Genomic DNA, 18,318 nt, shown 5'->3' on the forward strand with positions numbered 1-18,318 from the left:
CTGGGGTCATGCTTCTGTCTCACTGATCTCCTGGGGGTTTTGGACGTTAACAATAAGCCTGTGATTCAATAACTGCATTTATCCAATATAAAGACGACTTCCCGCTTATGCTAAGTCCTTTCCTCTCTAACTTAGGTTAAACCACTTTCTGCTAGCAAAACTGGGAATAGGATGGAATCTAAGAAGACGTTTCTCTCCAACCCAGAGATGGGTTCCAGGCTTGCACAACCTACCTCAGCGTCTCTCCCTGAAACTACAGTGGCCATCCCACACACCGCTGCCCAGCGGAAGGGGAAGAATAATGTGGCCGTGACGTCAAGGCACTTTGACACGTTCTGTGATGAGACACCCTGCCCGGGTGACAGCTTCTGTGTCAATGACTACATCTGGGGGGGATCACGATGTCACTGCAGCCTGGGCAAAAAAGGCGAGGGCTGCTCAGAAGGTAAGCCCTGGAAAGGGGATAAACAGCATGGCTAAACCTGTAGAGTCCTGTAGATGGTTGTACGATACAAACACAGCACCTTCTAGTCCTCTTTGTGACATAAGCCTTTTCTCTATGTAAATAATAATTAATTTATTCCCTGGCAGCGCTGAAGCAGGCATGGGCAGCCCGTATATGACGGTCCTGTTGAACTTGTCCATATTGGGTTTCATGGTCTCTTCCTTAAGAGGACACCAGATCTCATTACAGATAGTTGTGAGCTACCATGTGTTTGTTGGGACTTGAGCTCAGGACCTGTGGAGGAGCAGGCAGTGCTCTTAACTGCTGAGCCTTCTATTTAGCTCCCCCAGGCAAAGTAAGCAACATCTTTCATTGCCTCTCTGATGCGGTAGCCTGTTTTTATGTGTGTCCAGTGTGAGGTCCTTTGGAGCAGTTATTGTAAAATTATCTGTCGAACCAGGGATGTGGACTCTGCCCTGGTCACATTTCTATCAAAACAGCCAGGACACCCAGGAGGGCAGAGAGGGCTGATGCTTGAGGACTGCAGAAGCTCAGAGTGGAAATGAGGGGCGTTGGACCTCAAGCCGTTCCTTTCTTTTCCGGGAAGCAGATACCGATCTCCCAAACCCAGTGTCTTCTGAAGAATTTCAGAAACTCCTTGATCCCAAGAGTAGTCGGTGTGAAAGGCAGAGAAACGGAGATGGGAAGGAAGCTGACTGTAGCTGATTGGACGAGGGTTTTGCTGGGTGATGAGCAGACAATGGTGCCTGTTGATTTCTGCTTCAGAAAGAATGAGACGAGATCGCCCTATCACATTGTGTTTTTTTCTCTCAGATATCTTTATTCAGTATCCTCAGTTTTTTGGTCACTCCTACTTAACCTTTGAGCCTCTGAAGAACTCTTACCAGACGTTTCAGATCACTCTGGAATTCAGGGTAAGTGGAGCTGTCCTGTGATGAGTGTCTGTTGAACTCATCTGATTGCACATCAGAGGAAGAGAGGGAAGAGGGGACAACACACAAAAATATGGCATGTCAAGTCTGACCTGCAATCAGCCACAAAATCCAGCAAGGGTTAGGTACAGTCACAATTTTCAAGTATACTACTGGGGTGGGGAGGGGACGGTGCTTGTCATGAACTTTGGAAAACTAGGTTCCCAGTGAGAATGTTACTTCCAGGATGACGCAGTGGGCAGGATTTCAGGACTAACTAAGTGTTCCGTTCCCCAAGCCCCTTCAGAGCCGTCTCTCCAGTTCCAATCATCTAAAGATCGGTATCTGACTAGCATCTTGAACTTGATGTGATTCTTTGAGTATCTTTGATGATGCAAAAGGGCCAGGGGTCTGGAAACCTGTACCCCTTGTTATGGTCTTATGACGCGTACCGCGGCCCCCCGTCTGCACTCTATGCGCTAGAACCCAGTTCGCAAGCTTCGGGCAAAGGGCTGGAGGTTGAGAATACACACGCAGAGACAGACCGACACACAGACCCTTCTAACACTCGTACCAAAAAGCCCCCTTTAATAGTACCACGGAGGCTTAAATACCCTGCAGTCAATGGCCAACAGGTGAAAATCCCAACCTCTGATCCTCTAGGCTAGGCACAGCTTCTAGTAACTTCAATTAGAAGGCTCTAGACAGGGAAGAGCAGCAGAACACCAGGACTCAATTAGTCCCAACAGTCTTAACTGTCTGGGAGGTAGCCTGTCCCTCAGCTAACACACCCAGTATGACTACCCAGTGGATTGTTCGTACTCTTTAGATAGAAGAAAAGGAGCAAACATATGTGCTTCCTGGGTCGGAAGGAAGAGTAAAAAGGGCACATTAGAAACAGAATACTCATCAGTGAGAGCAGAAATTGATGAACACAAACAGAGGAGTCTGTGGCCAGGGCTTTAGGACACAGACTTCTCTGGAAGTTTTGCAGGTAGACCCACAAAGTCAAGCAAAGTGCAGGTCGGATATGGGCCTTCCTCACCTCAGAGCTTCTCCTCATACACTAACACCACTGCTATTTTTAAATGTAAAACCAACTTGGGTACGTAGGAACTCCCCAGAGTCCAAGGGCTTGCGTTAGTAGGATGGCAGAGGGGACCATTCATGTTTTGTCTTCGTAAGTGTTTGCAGATGGGGGAGAAGGGGTGGTCACGGTTCACATGGCTTTTACTCGTGTGCCCACAGGCAGAGGCGGAGGATGGCTTACTGCTCTACTGTGGGGAGAACGAAAACGGCAGAGGCGACTTCATGTCCCTGGCTCTCATCCAGCGCTCCCTCCACTTCCGGTAACTCTTGCACTAAGTCATGTAGGTTTAAAAATTCTACCACACGCGTTGTACACAATCCAGCTCGTACAAGTAGATTCCAGTCACTATAGGAATGGTGTGCAGGAGGTGAGCCGGGGTCAGTTTCTCAAGTCCTAGACAGCTGGGATGGCGGGCTAACCTTTGAAGTTGGAGTTTTGGAATGTTGTTGCCTCATTCACTTATTCTGATGCCAGTTAGGCGTGCCACTATGGGATCGTGGCAGTTTGGCAAAGGCCAAGTCCTCTCTTCCCTGAAGTTGAAGTAGAAGGCAGAATCTTCTCAGAGTCTCCTTGAGACAAGATGGCTAACAGCTATGGGGGACAGGGAGGGGCCACAGACTCTCAAGGACTGATGGAGGCCTAAACCTCTCATGACTTCTCTGGGTTTGAGCTGAACCCTGCCTTGCCTCCTGTACCCTGGTCATTACCTGTCCCCCTACCAGATACTTTGGAAACTGCTTTTAGTTAACTTTTTATTTTCAGGAAGCAAAGTGAGGTCACGTAATATCTGTGAATAAATGACAGGCATCAGCCTTGACCCTTCCCATGCTCAGATTCATGGTGCTCACATTGACTTTGGGCATCTAGCTGTCTCTGGAGAAGAGACAAGGGTTCTGTACCCCATCTACTCCTGAGTGGCTGAGAGATGAGGCCACAGTTAATAAGGCCCCATACACAAAGCCTCTTAGGCCTTAGATCAGCAGTAAGGAGACCAGGGCCATTAGAGAGAAGAAAGACCCAGCTCTTCTTGTAGAGTTATGTGGCTCTCAATAGTCATAGAAAGAACTCTGGACGATTAACTCCTAACTGTTATCCAGATGAAGTACCTCATGCTTGCAATCCCAGCACTCTGGAGGCTGGAGACGCAGGGTCATTGCCAGGATGACACAGTGAGTTCCAGGCTCTTGGAGCACAGAGTAAGACTCTGTCTTGAAACAAATGGAGGGGCTGGGGGGAGATGGCTCAGTCAGCAAAGTGCCTACTCTAGAAGCATGGAGACCTGAGTTTGCATCCCTAGCACCCATAGAAAAATGTCATTGTGACCACAGCATCTGTCACTATAGGGATGTGACAGGGGCAGACATGGCTAGCATGTCTAGAAAAATGATGAGGTCCCAAATAAGAAAAGACCCTGTATCAAAAGATCAGATGGAAAGCAATTGAGGAAAATACCCAGTGTCAACCTTTGACCTACACATATGCACACATACATACACATACACACACACACACACACACACACACACACACACACACACACACACGTCCCAAAACCAAAAAGAGGAGTCTTTATCCTGGACGTGATGATGTGGAGTCTGAAAGCATAAACTGGTTTATTCTAGACTCTTCCTTTCCACCCCCTGCCCTCTGCCAGGTTTAATTGTGGAACTGGGATCGCTGTCATCATAAGTGAGACCAAAATCAAACTTGGGGCCTGGCACACGGTGTTATTGTACAGAGATGGGGTGAACGGGATGCTGAAGTTGAATAATGGCACCGTGGTGATAGGCCAATCCCAGGTGAGTGTGGGTTTGTACTCTCGTCTGGTCCTCAAGATGAGACTGCTACAGAGAGCGAGGCTCCGGACAACTCTGGGAGGCTGACTGTGCATGGGGCACACAGTGAGCTGCGGTGGGGTCCCCACTGCTGTGCTTGTCTGAGCTTCCATGCACACCTTCCACATACCCCTACTGGGAGGACGCCTTGAACTTGTGAGTGGCAATGTTCTACATGCACAATGCGGCACACACCCCATGTGCAGGGATGAATTATCTTTGCACAAGGTTGTCCAAGCCAGAGGTCTAGGAAAGCCCATATGGGAAGCAAAGAGCCCATCATTACCGTCAGATACAAAGGTAGGCATGAGTACTCTGCTTTAGCAAACAGCCTCGAAAGGGTTGGCTGGTCTGGGTCCATATACAGGGATAATCCGTTTATCCGTGTTGGGATGCATCCTTGTAGGAGGAGGTAAGTTAGTTACCTCTTAGGTCACTCTGCAGGTCACTGAGGTACTCACATACCTGTGATGCTCACAGTAATTTGAAAATTATCTTTTAGAACAAACAGTTTGAATTAGTGTCTGGCAAGGAGCCAGGCCTAGAGTTACATCAGCAAGATCTCTCTATTTTCCAAAGGAAAGGGAGACGTTGTGCCTATGTCTGAGCATCCTCCCCACTGCCAGGTCCTTGCTGTGCCACAAGCAAGACATGATGAATGAAGGTTCATGCCTGAAAGTCTTTGAGCCTAAGAGTAAGGGTCCAACTCTAGTACCCAGAGTTTGCTTATACCCATTGCTAGAAAAGAAAAAAGGCAGGTTGCACAATCTAATACAATAACATGAAATGATCAAATTAATTTTGATAAGAATAAAGAAACCCCAATCTGAGTGCAAAATACGACCATGAAAACAGCATGGTTGAAAGCAAGGGGGTTTTATAAAGATTGGCAATCAGAGTCACGTGGTAGCTCCAGTAAGCTAAAGAAGCATATGTCTACATGAATGGCTATGTGGCACCCAGAGAACAAGTAGCCATCTTTTGTTTCAGTGGTTCTGAAGTACTCTAACCTGTGGAAAGAACACGAGAACATTCTAAGAGATAAGATAAGGAGCTGCCACCCAAGCAGGAAGTTAGGAAGTTGACCAGAACCACCTGAAATGTCTTCAGTGATATATATATATCTCCTAGATCAAAGAAAGAGGCTTTGGGAAGAAGGGTCAGCTCTTCTGGGAGAACCTTGGGGAGCCTGCCAGGTGTGACGGACTGTCTCAGCAATGAGTCTCTGTCACAGTGGGTATTCCAAGAGAAGCGTGTGTAAGCTGTTTATGCATAGAATCCAGCAACCTGGAAGGGGGGGGGGGACCATGGTTGGTATGTAAAATAAATAAATTTTTTTAAATCAAGAATTGAAAAGAAAAAAAGAATCCAGCAACCAGTGGGAACCTGCATTATATGAGGTTTTATATTTTTCCAATCCCAATATTCTGTGACTGTATTGAATATAGATATTAACTGCAGAGAGCGTGTGATGTCAAGGCTGGTCAGGATGAAGTTCATCCTGGGGACTTGGCGCGCACAGCAAGTGTGAGCAGGCCCTCACCTGGGGAGCATTTAGTAACTGTCAGGAGACAGTTAATCTATTTTAAGCTGGTTCCCCAGAAACAAGCCCAAGGGGAAGCCCTGTGCATAGGATGTGCACAGAAGGTGTCCCCAGGGGAGAGACTGGTTTTAGAGAAGTTGAACAGGGTAAAAGGAGTCAGCAAGACTGAGGATCCAGCACAGTTCTTCCTGGTATGGTTTCCTCTTGATGGCATGAGAGTTAGGGAGCAACATCAATGCCTCAGAGCTACCCCAAACTGTCAAAGGCTGCCATGGGGACCCAGGCACTCACCTGCACAGTCAAAGCATACTCCAGGGAGCCACAGGCCAAGGTCCAGAGAACAGAAAAATGTGGGTGGGGTGTGGAACTGACTGCTGAGAAGCTGGATGGAAGAGGCCAAGAGAGCGTTTGATTTGTGTGCTGGAAGCAGCTTGTATATAACCTTCTGTGTACTGAGCCACTCAGTCTCCTGTTTACACGCACTTCCCACCTGTGCTTAGGAAAAGATCGACAGTGATTAGATCTCCACTTGCTGGAAGGAAGCAACCCCCTTAAGATACACATTAGAGTTGGGGACTGAGTTGGGATGTTTTATAAGTTCTAGGGCGGCACCTTCTCCCAGCTCCCATGTTTATCATTTAATCTAGATGAGTGAGATAGTCGCGTGCTAAAAATAGAACCAAGGGTGTCTTCATTTCCTCCCACTTCACATGCAGCCCTGTGCTGTGTAACCTCCAAATTTATAATTCAGACTGTTGGTTTGGCCCTGGGTTAAAAACTTCCCTGACTCTTAGTAAGACTTAAAATTTAAAAAAAAAAGAAAGAAAAAGAAAAGAAATCATACCTATGTATGAGTAAATTTCAAAATATTCTGTAACACAACTTGTTGAATATCTCCCAGCAACAGTACTTAATGTGAAGATGGCCAGGATCATGGAAGGGCAGATGTGCAGACAGCTGCTCCCCCACATGCCCTGTCACCTTTGCATACACAGGTTAGCCCCATGACCCATCCAAGGTACACAGTAGATTGGTCTCTATGAGGACTGGAAAGGGCATTGTTGTTTTTGGGTGCCAGCCTGCTTCAGAGTTGGCTAGATTGGCTTGGATCTGACCTCCTTCCTTCCTTTGCAGACATACCAAAATCGCTGCTCCTGGAAGCGCAGCCCTCTAAGGAGTCAGCGGGTCAACGACAGTAGTCAATAACCGTAGACTTCATTACCTAACAGTCCCATGTCCTAAAGATAAACCCAGATACAGGAATCCCTAAGGCTTTAACCTACATCTTAGCCATCCCATCCCCCACAATGCAATTCGTTGTGTTTTGGATTTTCTTTTTCTTTCTTTCTTTATTTCTTTCTTTCTTTTTCTATTTTTAAAGTGAGATAAAATTTTCATTTTTCTTAAAGGGCCAGTACAGTAAAATTACCTTCCGGACACCTTTGTACCTTGGTGGCACTTCCAGCGCTCACTTGCTGCTGAGAGCCACGGGGATAAACTATGGCTTCCAAGGCTGTGTGCAGTCGCTTGCTGTTAATGGAAAGAGGATTGACATGAGACCCTGGCCACTGGGAGAAACCCTCAGTGGGGCTGATGTAGGTGAGTGTCCCGGGGCTAGACTGGACCTGGCCGCTTCCTTTCTGGTTGGAGTGAGGAGCGGTACAACTGGTTTACACAAGGCTTCGGGAGTGATGATCCCAAGGGTGTGTTCTATGAACATATCCATCCTGAGACCAAGTGTGCTGTGCCTTGTGACCAGGATAGCCTGAGCTCACTGGACAGAGAAGCATGTACTTTGTTTGACCTTTCACCTAGATGCATCCATGTCTGCCGGCATGTATGTATGTGTTATTTGTGTGCCTGGTGTCCACTGAATCCAGAGGAGGGTCTGAATCCCCTGGAACTGGAGCTACATGTAGTTGTGAGCCACCATGTGGACACTGGCAATGGAACCTGGGTCCTCTACAAGAACAGTAAGTGCTCTTAGCCACCGAGCCATCTCTCCAGCCCCAGAACAATCTAATTCTTGACCATACTACCCAATGCGTTCTTGTCTACCCCCTCATTTACCCTAAGTAGAGAGGGGAGAGAATATTATTATGGCCGATATATGGATGAATGATGGGGGCTTTGCAAAGTGAGGTGTGTGTCCAGTGTGGCAGCAGAGCCGAGGTTGTTTCCCAGCAACAAGAATATCTGGTCAACCTTGGAAAGCAGCGGGGTAGGGGCCATTTCCTCCAGGGACTGCCTGAGTCTTAGACACATCACAGTGAAACACCATGGCCTATGTGGGTTAAACAGAAATCTGTTCCTTGTAGTTGAAGGAGCTGCGGGGTCGAGGTCCATGTGCATGGGAGTCCCTTTACCCCAGGTCTTTCTCCTTGGCTAGCTATGACCTTTTCCACATGGGGTCAGCCTTGCCTCTGTGGGCCACACCCCTGTGTCTCAGGCATTCAGATTTCCTCTTCTAAGGACATCAGTCAGACCAGATTAGTGCTTCACACTGGTGACCTCATGTGGTATTAGGTCTTCAGCCCGTGTGTTCGGGAGATAGAGTTTTGTCTAGAGCACCATATTCCCGTACCAGTAGCTCCTGTTCATGTTAACCAGGGTGTTCATGGAGCTCCTGGACCTCCACTTCCTGTTCGTGTCTTCTGCCATCTGGGCACAGACCCACCATTAATGGCTGTGGGAACTCGGGGAAGCTCTCCCTCTAAGGACCTCTAACTCCAGCAATGACATGCCCACAGTGTCTTAAGTTTAAATGGTGCTAGAAGGGACTTCTCTTCTGCTCTTCACCTCCCGGTCCTTCACTTCTTCTCCAAGAGTAAGCTGGACACTCCATACCCCCAATCCTCAGCCTCTATAACGAAGCCCTTCAATCTCTGTTTCTGCTACTGCCACCCTGTCTGGTCCCCATTACCTTCCCATAGGATGTCTCCCCCTCTCCTCTGCCTCCCATCAGAGACCTTGAATGCCATTAGCAAACCAGCTTCACAGAAGTCTTCAAGGAAGAGCCTACCAGGGTTCCATGCCCCACTTTTATTCCCTGCTCTTAAAAGGGCCACATTGAAGGAAGAAGATTTGAATATTACTTTCTTCCCCGTGAATCTGAAATAAGCCACAGACTTCACTCCTCCTCTGGAACCAGAACTATTGGGCCCTTGGCCCCATGGGAGTCTTGCTGTCACACCAAAGCCTGTGTCTCCAGACACGGACCGGAGGCCATGTTCTCAGAGCTGAGAACAAAAGGAGATAGATGGTGGCCAGTTTTATATATACACATACACAGTATATACATATACACAGTATATATACAGATATGCCCTCTGTCACTTGTATAAACACGCTCTCACAACACAGATCCCCTCACACACACACACACACATACTCTATCTCTCACCCATTTTCATATAGATACTCTCTCTCACACACACGCACATATGCACACACATACACACGCTCTCTCTCACACAAACACACTCACATACATATAACACACATGCTCTCCCACATACACAAACACTCACACAGTAAACATACACTCCTATCTACTTTCTCATACGCATACATTCACACACAGATGCACTCTTACACACAGTATACATACACACATTCTCTCTCTCTCACACACGCACAGACTCTCACATACCCTTTCAAAAATGTAGACCCACACATATACTAACAAACACACTCTCTATCACACATACACAATCTCTCTCCCACACATAAACACAAATATATTCTCACACACACTCTCTCTCACACTCATTGCCATACATACTCTCTCATACTTACACACTCATATACATTCTCACGCACATACTCATCTATGATCTGTCACTGAGATACACACTTGCTCTCTCTCACACACACATACATATACATATACATATATACACCCACACACACATATACACACATATACATACATATGGACTCACATTCTCTCTCTCTCTCTCTCTCACACACACACACACACATACACACAATCACACTCACATCCTGTGACATGCAGATGACCCTGAAGTGTTTTTCACTATGAGGGAACCTAACTGTGGAAGGAAAAGCAGGGTTCTGGGGCATGTGCCAAGGCTCCTCCCCTCGTGGGTACCTCTCCTCATCCTGCCCCAGAGAGAAGCTCCATGATCGAGTTCTGCTTTTCCGAGGCTTGCCTTGCATGGCTTAGCTTTGAACCAGTGAGGCAGCAGCATTTAAGCTGATTGGGGTCACACAGTCAGGATGCTTTTAATGTAAACACTCAGGTGATGGGGGAGGGGCGGGTTGTTGTCCATCCCTCTTTCAGGAACCCCAGAGAGATGGATTAAAAGCAGGAACGGATCCATCATCCCCTCGGTGGTTATAAAATGTGTCCTTTGATATATTGTGTCCACCACGTTTGAAAAGTCCGTGGCTCTTCCAGGGGATAAGCCAACATGAGACAAAAGTGAAGAAGAGTGGGTTCCTCTTTGATGATTGAGGGTCTGTTATTCAGGGGTGAACTGCAGGAATGGGGCCCTACATGATGCTGTGGTCAGCTGCATCTCTGGGAAGGCACCTGGTGACCTGGCTCTGTAACCCTCCCTCTGTTTAGGGGAATGCAGCAGCGGGGTCTGTGACGCCGCCTCCTGCATCAACGGAGGAACCTGTGCAGCCATCAAAGCCGACTCTTACATCTGCCTCTGTCCTCTGGGGTTCAGAGGTCGACACTGTGAAGATGGTGAGATGGGGGCAGGGCTGGCTGTGTTGACGCAAGTGGATGTAACTTTCCATCAGTGCCCAGTCAGCAAAGTCCTACATATTCTTAAGGGATCCAGGTTGCTTTGCTGGGAGGGATGGGAGACTCTCAGAGGGCCAGAGATTTAAACCAGCCACAGATATGCTCCTTTTAATAAGCTAAGCATGAGCCTGGCCTTTCTGTGGCACCTGGGAAGCCTGCCCTGGTGTGCTTTGTGTAAGACTGACCTAAGTGTGCTAAAATCTCATGTTCTTTATAATATCTGCCAATTTCCAAGAAAATATTGGCAAAGTATATGCACAAATCAATAACAGGATAAGACAACTGTTTTTACTTCTCTTCTCTGAGCTGATGATTTAGCCCATCTTTCTATACCGTACCATGTATACACACATGTATGCAGACGTGTCTACGTATACATGTGATGCACAACCACATACAATATGGACATACAAACATTCAGAAATAATAACTGGAAGTTTTAAAGGTTTCGATGAAGAAAAGACATGAAGGATTGAACTTGCATTAATTTTTCCAGAAATCAAAAGTTAAAAACAAAAGGGAATAAAATTGGAGCTAAGATTACAAAAGTAGTCAAATTTATCTATGAATGACTCAGGTTTGAAACTAAGATACTACATAGGGGAAAGTATTTTCACCTTCTCCTCAAATCTCAAGTCTGAGGACGAGTGTAGCTGAGCCAGGACTGGTCAGGGACATCTCTGGTTTCTTTAACCTCGCGTCAGAGGGACTGATTCTTGCTCTCCTGCTGTCACCTCAGGTCATTAGTGCTAGAGGTTGTTCTGCTCCATGATGTCATAGGGAGCAGAGTCTCCACCCCCTCAGAATCTTTTATCTAGAAGAGATAAGCACAAGGAAGGAAGGAAGTTTTAGGGACCAGACTACACCCCCACCATACTCCACTGTCATAACTCAGCCACACCACCTACTACCCACAGGGCAACTGGGAGATGGAGGCAAGTCCCTGCCCAGGAAGAAAACAGTGCAGCCCCATGAAGTTCGCTACCTGGTCTCAGCCACACTGCCATCTCTTAACACTTTGCTTGTCTCTTCAGCATTTTCCCTGAGCATCCCTCAGTTCAGAGAGTCGCTGAGGTCCTACGCCGCCACACCCTGGCCCCTGGGGCCCCAGCATTACCTTTCTTTCACGGAGTTCGAGATCACATTTCGGCCCGACTCAGCCGATGGTGTCCTCCTGTACAGCTACGATTCTGGCAGCAGGGACTTTCTGTCCATCAATATGGCTGGGGGCCACGTGGAATTCCGCTTCGACTGCGGGTCGGGGACTGGAGTTCTCAGGTGAGGGCCAAAGTCTTGTGCAACTTCCTCCTCTCCAGAGTCACAGCCACCACCACTAATGACCACTAAATTGCTACCCACCCACCCTCTTCCTGTTTTCTCTTTGCCAGCATCTGTGGTCCATGGAAGCCTGCCCTGCTTATGACTATGCCAGACCACCTGTAGACTGTATACTCATTCTCTCTCTTTCTTTCTCTCTCTCTCCCTTGCCTTCTCCCTCTCCCTCTCCCCATCCCTTTCATACCCCCCTTCCTCCCTTTTTCCCTCCCTCCTTCCTTTCTTTCACCAAGTACCTATCAAACACGTATTAATTCCCAACTTCAGATTGTGGAAAATGGGCTTGCTTTCTGTGGGAGCAGTCTGCCTCCATTTCCCCCCAAGGACATGCAGAATCATCAGTAGCCAGCCACTCAGGGAACTATAACCAATCCCACCTTAAACAGAGCAGCGTATGCTGGGCACTCAGCGAATAAATGCTGACTCTGAAAAAGTATTCATAGGGGCTGGAGAGAGATGATACGGTCATTAAAGTGCTTGTGGCAACAGAATGGGAACCTGAGGTCAGATCCCCGGCACTCATGTCAAAAGCCAGGGGCAATGGCGCACATCTGAAGTTCAACACTCAGGAGCAAACAGGGGACCCTCAGAGCTCACTGGCCAGCCGTTCTAGCCGAATCAGTGGACTCTGTGTGTCTCCAAAATCAAGGTAGACAGCACTTGAGAAGCACACCTGACATCAACCCTGGCCTCAGTGTACACATGTGTGGGCATACACACACACACACACACACACACACACACGTGCACACATGATGCACATCACACACGCACGTACACCAGAAAGATCAAATTACAGCTTTCCTCTTGAGTTATTTCCCTGACGGTGACTCACAACTTGTCTTATACGCCCATTTCCTAAGCAGGAACCTAACTGCGGCTCCCCCGCAAATGCTGGCGCAGGACATAGATTGAGGGTTTCAGCAGTGTGGCAGTGGAGGGGACTTTGGAGAAGCCGGAACTTTCATCTTGCTGTCTAGTCTGAACTACTCAATCCCTTCAAAGATCCCTTGTTCCTCTACAGCAGTTCCATGGCCTTTGGAGACTGTTGGAGACTTGTTTGGAAGATGGAAATGTTTTTCTCATTCGTGTCTCCCTATTTGAAAAAAAATAATTATTTGTGCTTTATTTATTTTAAAAATATGAGTTTATTTTTCTTTATTCTTGAGAATTCTATGCATATAATTAATCATTGAAATATAACCATATCTATTCTTCTATTTACACTTTCAGTTCTTCCTAACACCTTTCCTTCTCCACATCCTATTTTTATATATATATATATATATATATATATATATATATATATATATATATATCTCACTAAGTCCAGTTAGAGCTATGTATATATTTGTGGGTGTGGGACCATCTTCTGGGTCCTGGGAATCCTATCAGTGGCCACACCCTATAAAAGGAATGATTCTCCCTCTCCCAGCAACTGCCAACTGCCAAGAGCCCCTCGATAAGGCTTGAGAGTTGGAGCTAAGCCTCCACATCTTGCCCAGATTTTGCTGGCATGATCTTGTGCAGGTAACAACAGCTTCTGTGAGCTGACACTTGTCACGGCCCCATGAAGTCTACAGACAACATACTGTAGCAGTCTTCCCCAGCCTCTGGCTCTTCCATTCCTTCTGCCTCCTCTTCTTCACTGACCCCTGAGCCTTGGTGGCAGGGGTGGATGAGAAGGGGTGGGAATGATGGAGTTGTCCTGCCTAGGCTAATCACTTAGTATCTTAGTCTCGGCCCTTTGTCCAGGTGTGCGTCTTTCCCTTGACATCTGCACACAGCAGAAAGAAGTCTTCCTGACTCATGTTGAGAGTAGTTCAGGTCTATGGGTGTGAAAGTAAATATTTAGATGTCAGTTTGACAGCAAGACCTCTTACTATGCGTCTGGTAACAGTACTTTTAACCTTCAAGCTCCAGGGCCCCTACTCCAATACAGAGGTCACCAGTGCTATGTTTGTCTAATTCTTTTTTTGAGAGAGCCTGGGACTTTGCTTAAACCCTGGCACGGGCCTTCAGGCTGCTCTTACTTCCAAGGAAACTGCAGCTGTCCTCGGTGGTTGTTCAAGCTGCTGGCCTGGCATTTTTAGAAGTGTGTGGGGGAGATATTAGCACTACTCATTGCCCTCAACTGATGACCACGTTTTACGGCTGACGGGAAATGCTGTCTCTATGAAGTTTCAACTGTTAGTCAAAGGAATATTTTTTTTTTTTTTTTTTTGTCCTTGTGGCTGAGTTTCTGCATCAGTTGACACCTCCCACCCTGGGGAAGGGACAAACATTTTTTTCCCCCTCTGGTTATGTAAAGCATCCTATATCTCAAGACAACTTTTGTGGTTATTTAATTGATTCAATTTACATATGATTATGCAAAACAGCATAAGCAATTCACTTAGAAGTATATGTCAAGTTTAGAGGGGAAGACACCTTGATAATCACCTTGCACTTTGAATCACTCCTTCAGGGTAAAGAGTGACCTCAAGATCTGGAGACACAGGCATGCCTCACACTCGCTCAGAACACGTGCCCCTCCCACCTGCCCCCCTATAGTAGCAGATCCCAGTTTGGGGTCACTAGCAGCTAGATCTTAAGATGTCCAACATTTCATTTTCATATGTCTATACCAATTTTTAATAAGAAGTATTTTAGTTTTTTTTTTTTTTTTTACATGTTAGTTATCCTTTTCCTACCTGTCAGGGAAGGTGATTAGAGGAAAAAATTTCTTGGCTCCTCAGTGATAATAAGACAAGACTTACCAGAAATTAAACCACCAATGGCCTCCCATCCCACCTCCATTCCATGCAACTTGACGGCTCACTATTAGTATTTCAGATGCCTCGTGGGGAGTTATTTATTTTGAAAACTATTTCAAAGAATCCCCCACTTAATTAAGTAAATTTGGTGAGAGCCCGAAGCACAGGAAATTATGGAATTGGCCAAGTCATTTTCATTTTAGGAAAAGGGTATTGTGGTCAAAATCATTATGAGCTTGATTCGAGCATCAAGACAATCGGAATGAGCTCTCGATGACTGGGATCAATATAACCGTGCAGAAGACGGTGTCGGATTGACAGCCAGTGACCTCTGCAGGACAGGAACATGACAAGTGTGTGGTTAGTCATTATGGAAATAGACCACTTTAAAAGGCCTGCTTGTTTCTTTATTGCATATTGATTTGGCCAAGGTGATTAAATTCTAATTGCTAAGGACAAATCACAAAAGCATTTGCCTGAGCAGAGGAATCAAATTAGGGGGTGCTGACCCTTTAATAATCATGCCATTGGTATTCTCTGTCGTTTTCTAAAGATGATACAGGAGCAAAAAGTAATTGGGAGGTTCAGTAAAGGCCAGGAGCTAGACATAGTTAGAAATAGAAATGCATTGATTATATTCCTTCTGCGTACCTCACTCTCAAAAGCAACTTGTGAAACTCCTGCAGGAACATTTCGGCATCAAGGGCTCTCACCTTGACTTAGGAACTGAACTTTCAAGGTCATCTGAATCCCAGTCAGAGCACCAGTGAACACAGACCCTGCTTTTCCTGGTCCTGAACTTTTGTGTGTTGCTCTAATAGACCATGGGGAACAGGAAGAGCTTGTGAAGAGCAGAAACTTATGGCTCCCATTGATGAGGCCTAGGCAGTCCAAGGCCAATAATGTACATCCTGGAAAGGCCTTTTGGTGTTACCCTAAGGGAGAAGAGAGGTAAATATGAGGACACAGCTGGATGAGTATTCAGGAAGGAAGGGACTGAAATCTTTTATGAGAAATACCAAGTGATCATGACGTTAATCTGCTCGTGAGGCAAAGACCATATTACCTCAGTAGTCTCCTCTCAAAGTTTAAAGCTCTCCTTGTTGTATTGGGGATTAAGATTTTTGATACACGATCTTTGGGGACATTTTCAAACCAGAGTGTTTTTTTTTTCACCGATATTTTATCATGAAAAATTTCAAATGAGCCAAGTGTGATGGTGCACAGCTGTAATCCTAGCACACAAGAGGCAGAGGCAGGCGGAACTCTGTGAGCAGGAGGCGAGCCTGGTCTACACAGCCAAGTTCCAGGCCAGTCAGATTTACAGAGTGAGAACCTTGTCTCAAAACCAGACAGGGGGACTCACAGGGTGGATCAGCTGGTAAACATGCTTGCTGCGTGCCCTAGTTTGCTTTCTATGACTGTGACACAACCCCATGGTCCAAAACAACCTGTGGAGGAAAAGGCTGATCTGGCTTACTCTGCCACGTCACAGTCATTCGCTGAGGGAAGTCAGATGATACTTTTCTGTAACTGTAAGCCAAAATGAGCCCTCCCTCTGGCAAGTTACTTCTTGACCTTGAACACAGCAGCCTGAAAAGTAACTAATACAGGTGGGTGCCTACGGGTGGCATCTGTCCCATCACAGCTGCACTGATGGAATGGTGGCTCACACCCATGACACGCTGACTCACGTGCCGTTTCTATCTCTATTCGTTAGGAGTCTCCAGAGAGACAGAACTGATGTGGGATGTTCTTCTGTACATTGAGAATTGTGTTGCTTTTATTGGTTGATGAATAAGGCTACTTTGGCCTATGGCAGGGCAGAATATAACTAGGTGGGAAAGTCCAACTGAATAGAGGGAGAAAGAAGGTGGACAAGGAGAGATACCAGCAGCTGCCCGAGGATTAAGAGGTCAGAGCATTATCAGTAAGCCATGGACCATGTGGTGATACTCAAATTAATAGAATGGGTTAATTTAAATGCAAGAGATAGCCAGTAATAAGCCTGAACTATTGGCCAAACAATTATAATTAATGTTAAACCATTGGAGTGATTATTTAGAAACAACTACACAAACTGGCAGGCAGGACAGAAACCAGCTACACAGAACCAATGGGGAAACAGATAGAAACACAGGGAAACGTTTGTCTGGTGAGATTATCTCTCATGATTATGGGACTGAGGCAATCCACAGTTTTCTTCAGGGAGTCTAGAAGCCAAGAAAAATGTCTATGATGTAGTTCCGCCCAGGCCTACAGGTGAATCCATGGCACAAGTCGCAGTCTGAGTCCAAAGGGCCAGGAGCCAGGACACCGGTGATACAAGTTCTGAGCCACGTCTCACGAACCAGGGGCGGTGCTATGGTCCAAGGGCAGGATGAGGTGGACGAGGTGGATGCCCAAGCTCCAGCAAAGGGAGAGAGTCCCTTCTGTTCAAACCCACCACAGATTAGATAATGTCCCCGTGCATTGGTGAAGGCTGTCTCTTTGCTCAGGTCATCAGTTCAAAGGCTTATCTCTCACAAAGCCCTCATAGAAACATCCCAAACAATACTGTACCAGTCAGCTGGGTTTCCTCATTTCGTCAAGTGCACACAGAATGTCAGCGTCACATCTTTCTTTGACAGGAGCGAGAAGGCCCTCACCCTCGGCCAATGGCACGAGCTACGTGTGTCTCGCACAGCGAAGAATGGTATCTTACAGGTGGACAAGCAGAAGGTAGTGGAGGGAATGGCAGAGGTAAGGACACACTTGTCTCTCTCAGTGGTTGACCTGGGCCAGACCATTGTTTTCCATTGACATTGGAAAAAAAAAAAAAGGAGCATGAAAGGGGCTGCTAAGTGGCTCAGTGGGTTAAGGTACTTGTCACCAAGGCTGGTGACCTGTTTGATTCCCAGAATCCACAGAGCAGAAGGAGAGAATTAGCTCCTGCAAGTTGTCCTCTGACCTTGACCCATGTGCTGTAGTATATCTTGTAGGTAAACACACACACACACACACAAACATGAACAGATGTTTTTCTTAAAGCAACATCTTGTAGCATCTGAGTATATAGATTCTAGTCTGAGGCTGAAATCCCAGCTCTCCATTAGATAGTTACAGTTCTATTCTGCCACCATAAACGGGAATGACAATAGTGCTGGCCCCACAGGGTTGTTACAAACCTGTGAGTTATACTTTGTTAATAATTAGCAACCAGGGCACTTTTAAGAACGCTCCTTTCACACATACCCCGCTCTGCCTCTGCCACTGTCCTCGCCATCTATATGGTGTGGTGACTGAGATCACAGACCCAGCAGTGTAGACAAGAGCATGCTACAGATAAAGACTCCTGAGCTTCCAAATCCAGCTCCACTGCTCACCAGTGGGGTGAGCTCAGGCTGGTCATGTGACTACTGAGCTTATGTTTTTCTCATTGGCGCCGTTATCCTCATATCAATGGAGACAATCCTGACGATGGTAGCACACATCAGAGAGTCATTAGGAGAATTAGGAGAATCACAGAAGCAAATCACAGCTGTGTCCCGCACACAGTAGGTTTATGACGCTTCCCTTGCCCCTCTCATTATTTAATACTGTGCTACTATAGACTCAAGGGC

At 46.6% G+C, this 18,318-nt stretch overlaps 1 protein-coding gene across 2 annotated transcripts in view; it reads left to right on the forward strand.

Annotated features, from left to right (window-relative positions):
* Positions 1 to 18,318, forward strand: part of Egflam (EGF like, fibronectin type III and laminin G domains) — a 163,253-nt gene that overhangs the window by 118,222 nt on the left and 26,713 nt on the right. For both annotated transcript variants that reach the window (XM_041631126.1, XM_041631127.1), the window contains exons 8-15: positions 136 to 445; positions 1,280 to 1,380; positions 2,626 to 2,726; positions 4,122 to 4,266; positions 7,255 to 7,444; positions 10,440 to 10,565; positions 11,660 to 11,903; positions 17,347 to 17,458. In XM_041631126.1, coding sequence (XP_041487060.1) covers positions 136 to 445; positions 1,280 to 1,380; positions 2,626 to 2,726; positions 4,122 to 4,266; positions 7,255 to 7,444; positions 10,440 to 10,565; positions 11,660 to 11,903; positions 17,347 to 17,458 — 1,329 coding nt within the window. The remainder of the gene's footprint in view (positions 1 to 135; positions 446 to 1,279; positions 1,381 to 2,625; positions 2,727 to 4,121; positions 4,267 to 7,254; positions 7,445 to 10,439; positions 10,566 to 11,659; positions 11,904 to 17,346; positions 17,459 to 18,318) is intronic.

Source organism: Microtus oregoni, unplaced genomic scaffold, assembly GCF_018167655.1.
Source record: "Microtus oregoni isolate MIOR12 unplaced genomic scaffold, Mior012 000036F_ref0000092, whole genome shotgun sequence".
Classification (NCBI taxonomy): domain Eukaryota; kingdom Metazoa; phylum Chordata; class Mammalia; order Rodentia; family Cricetidae; genus Microtus; species Microtus oregoni.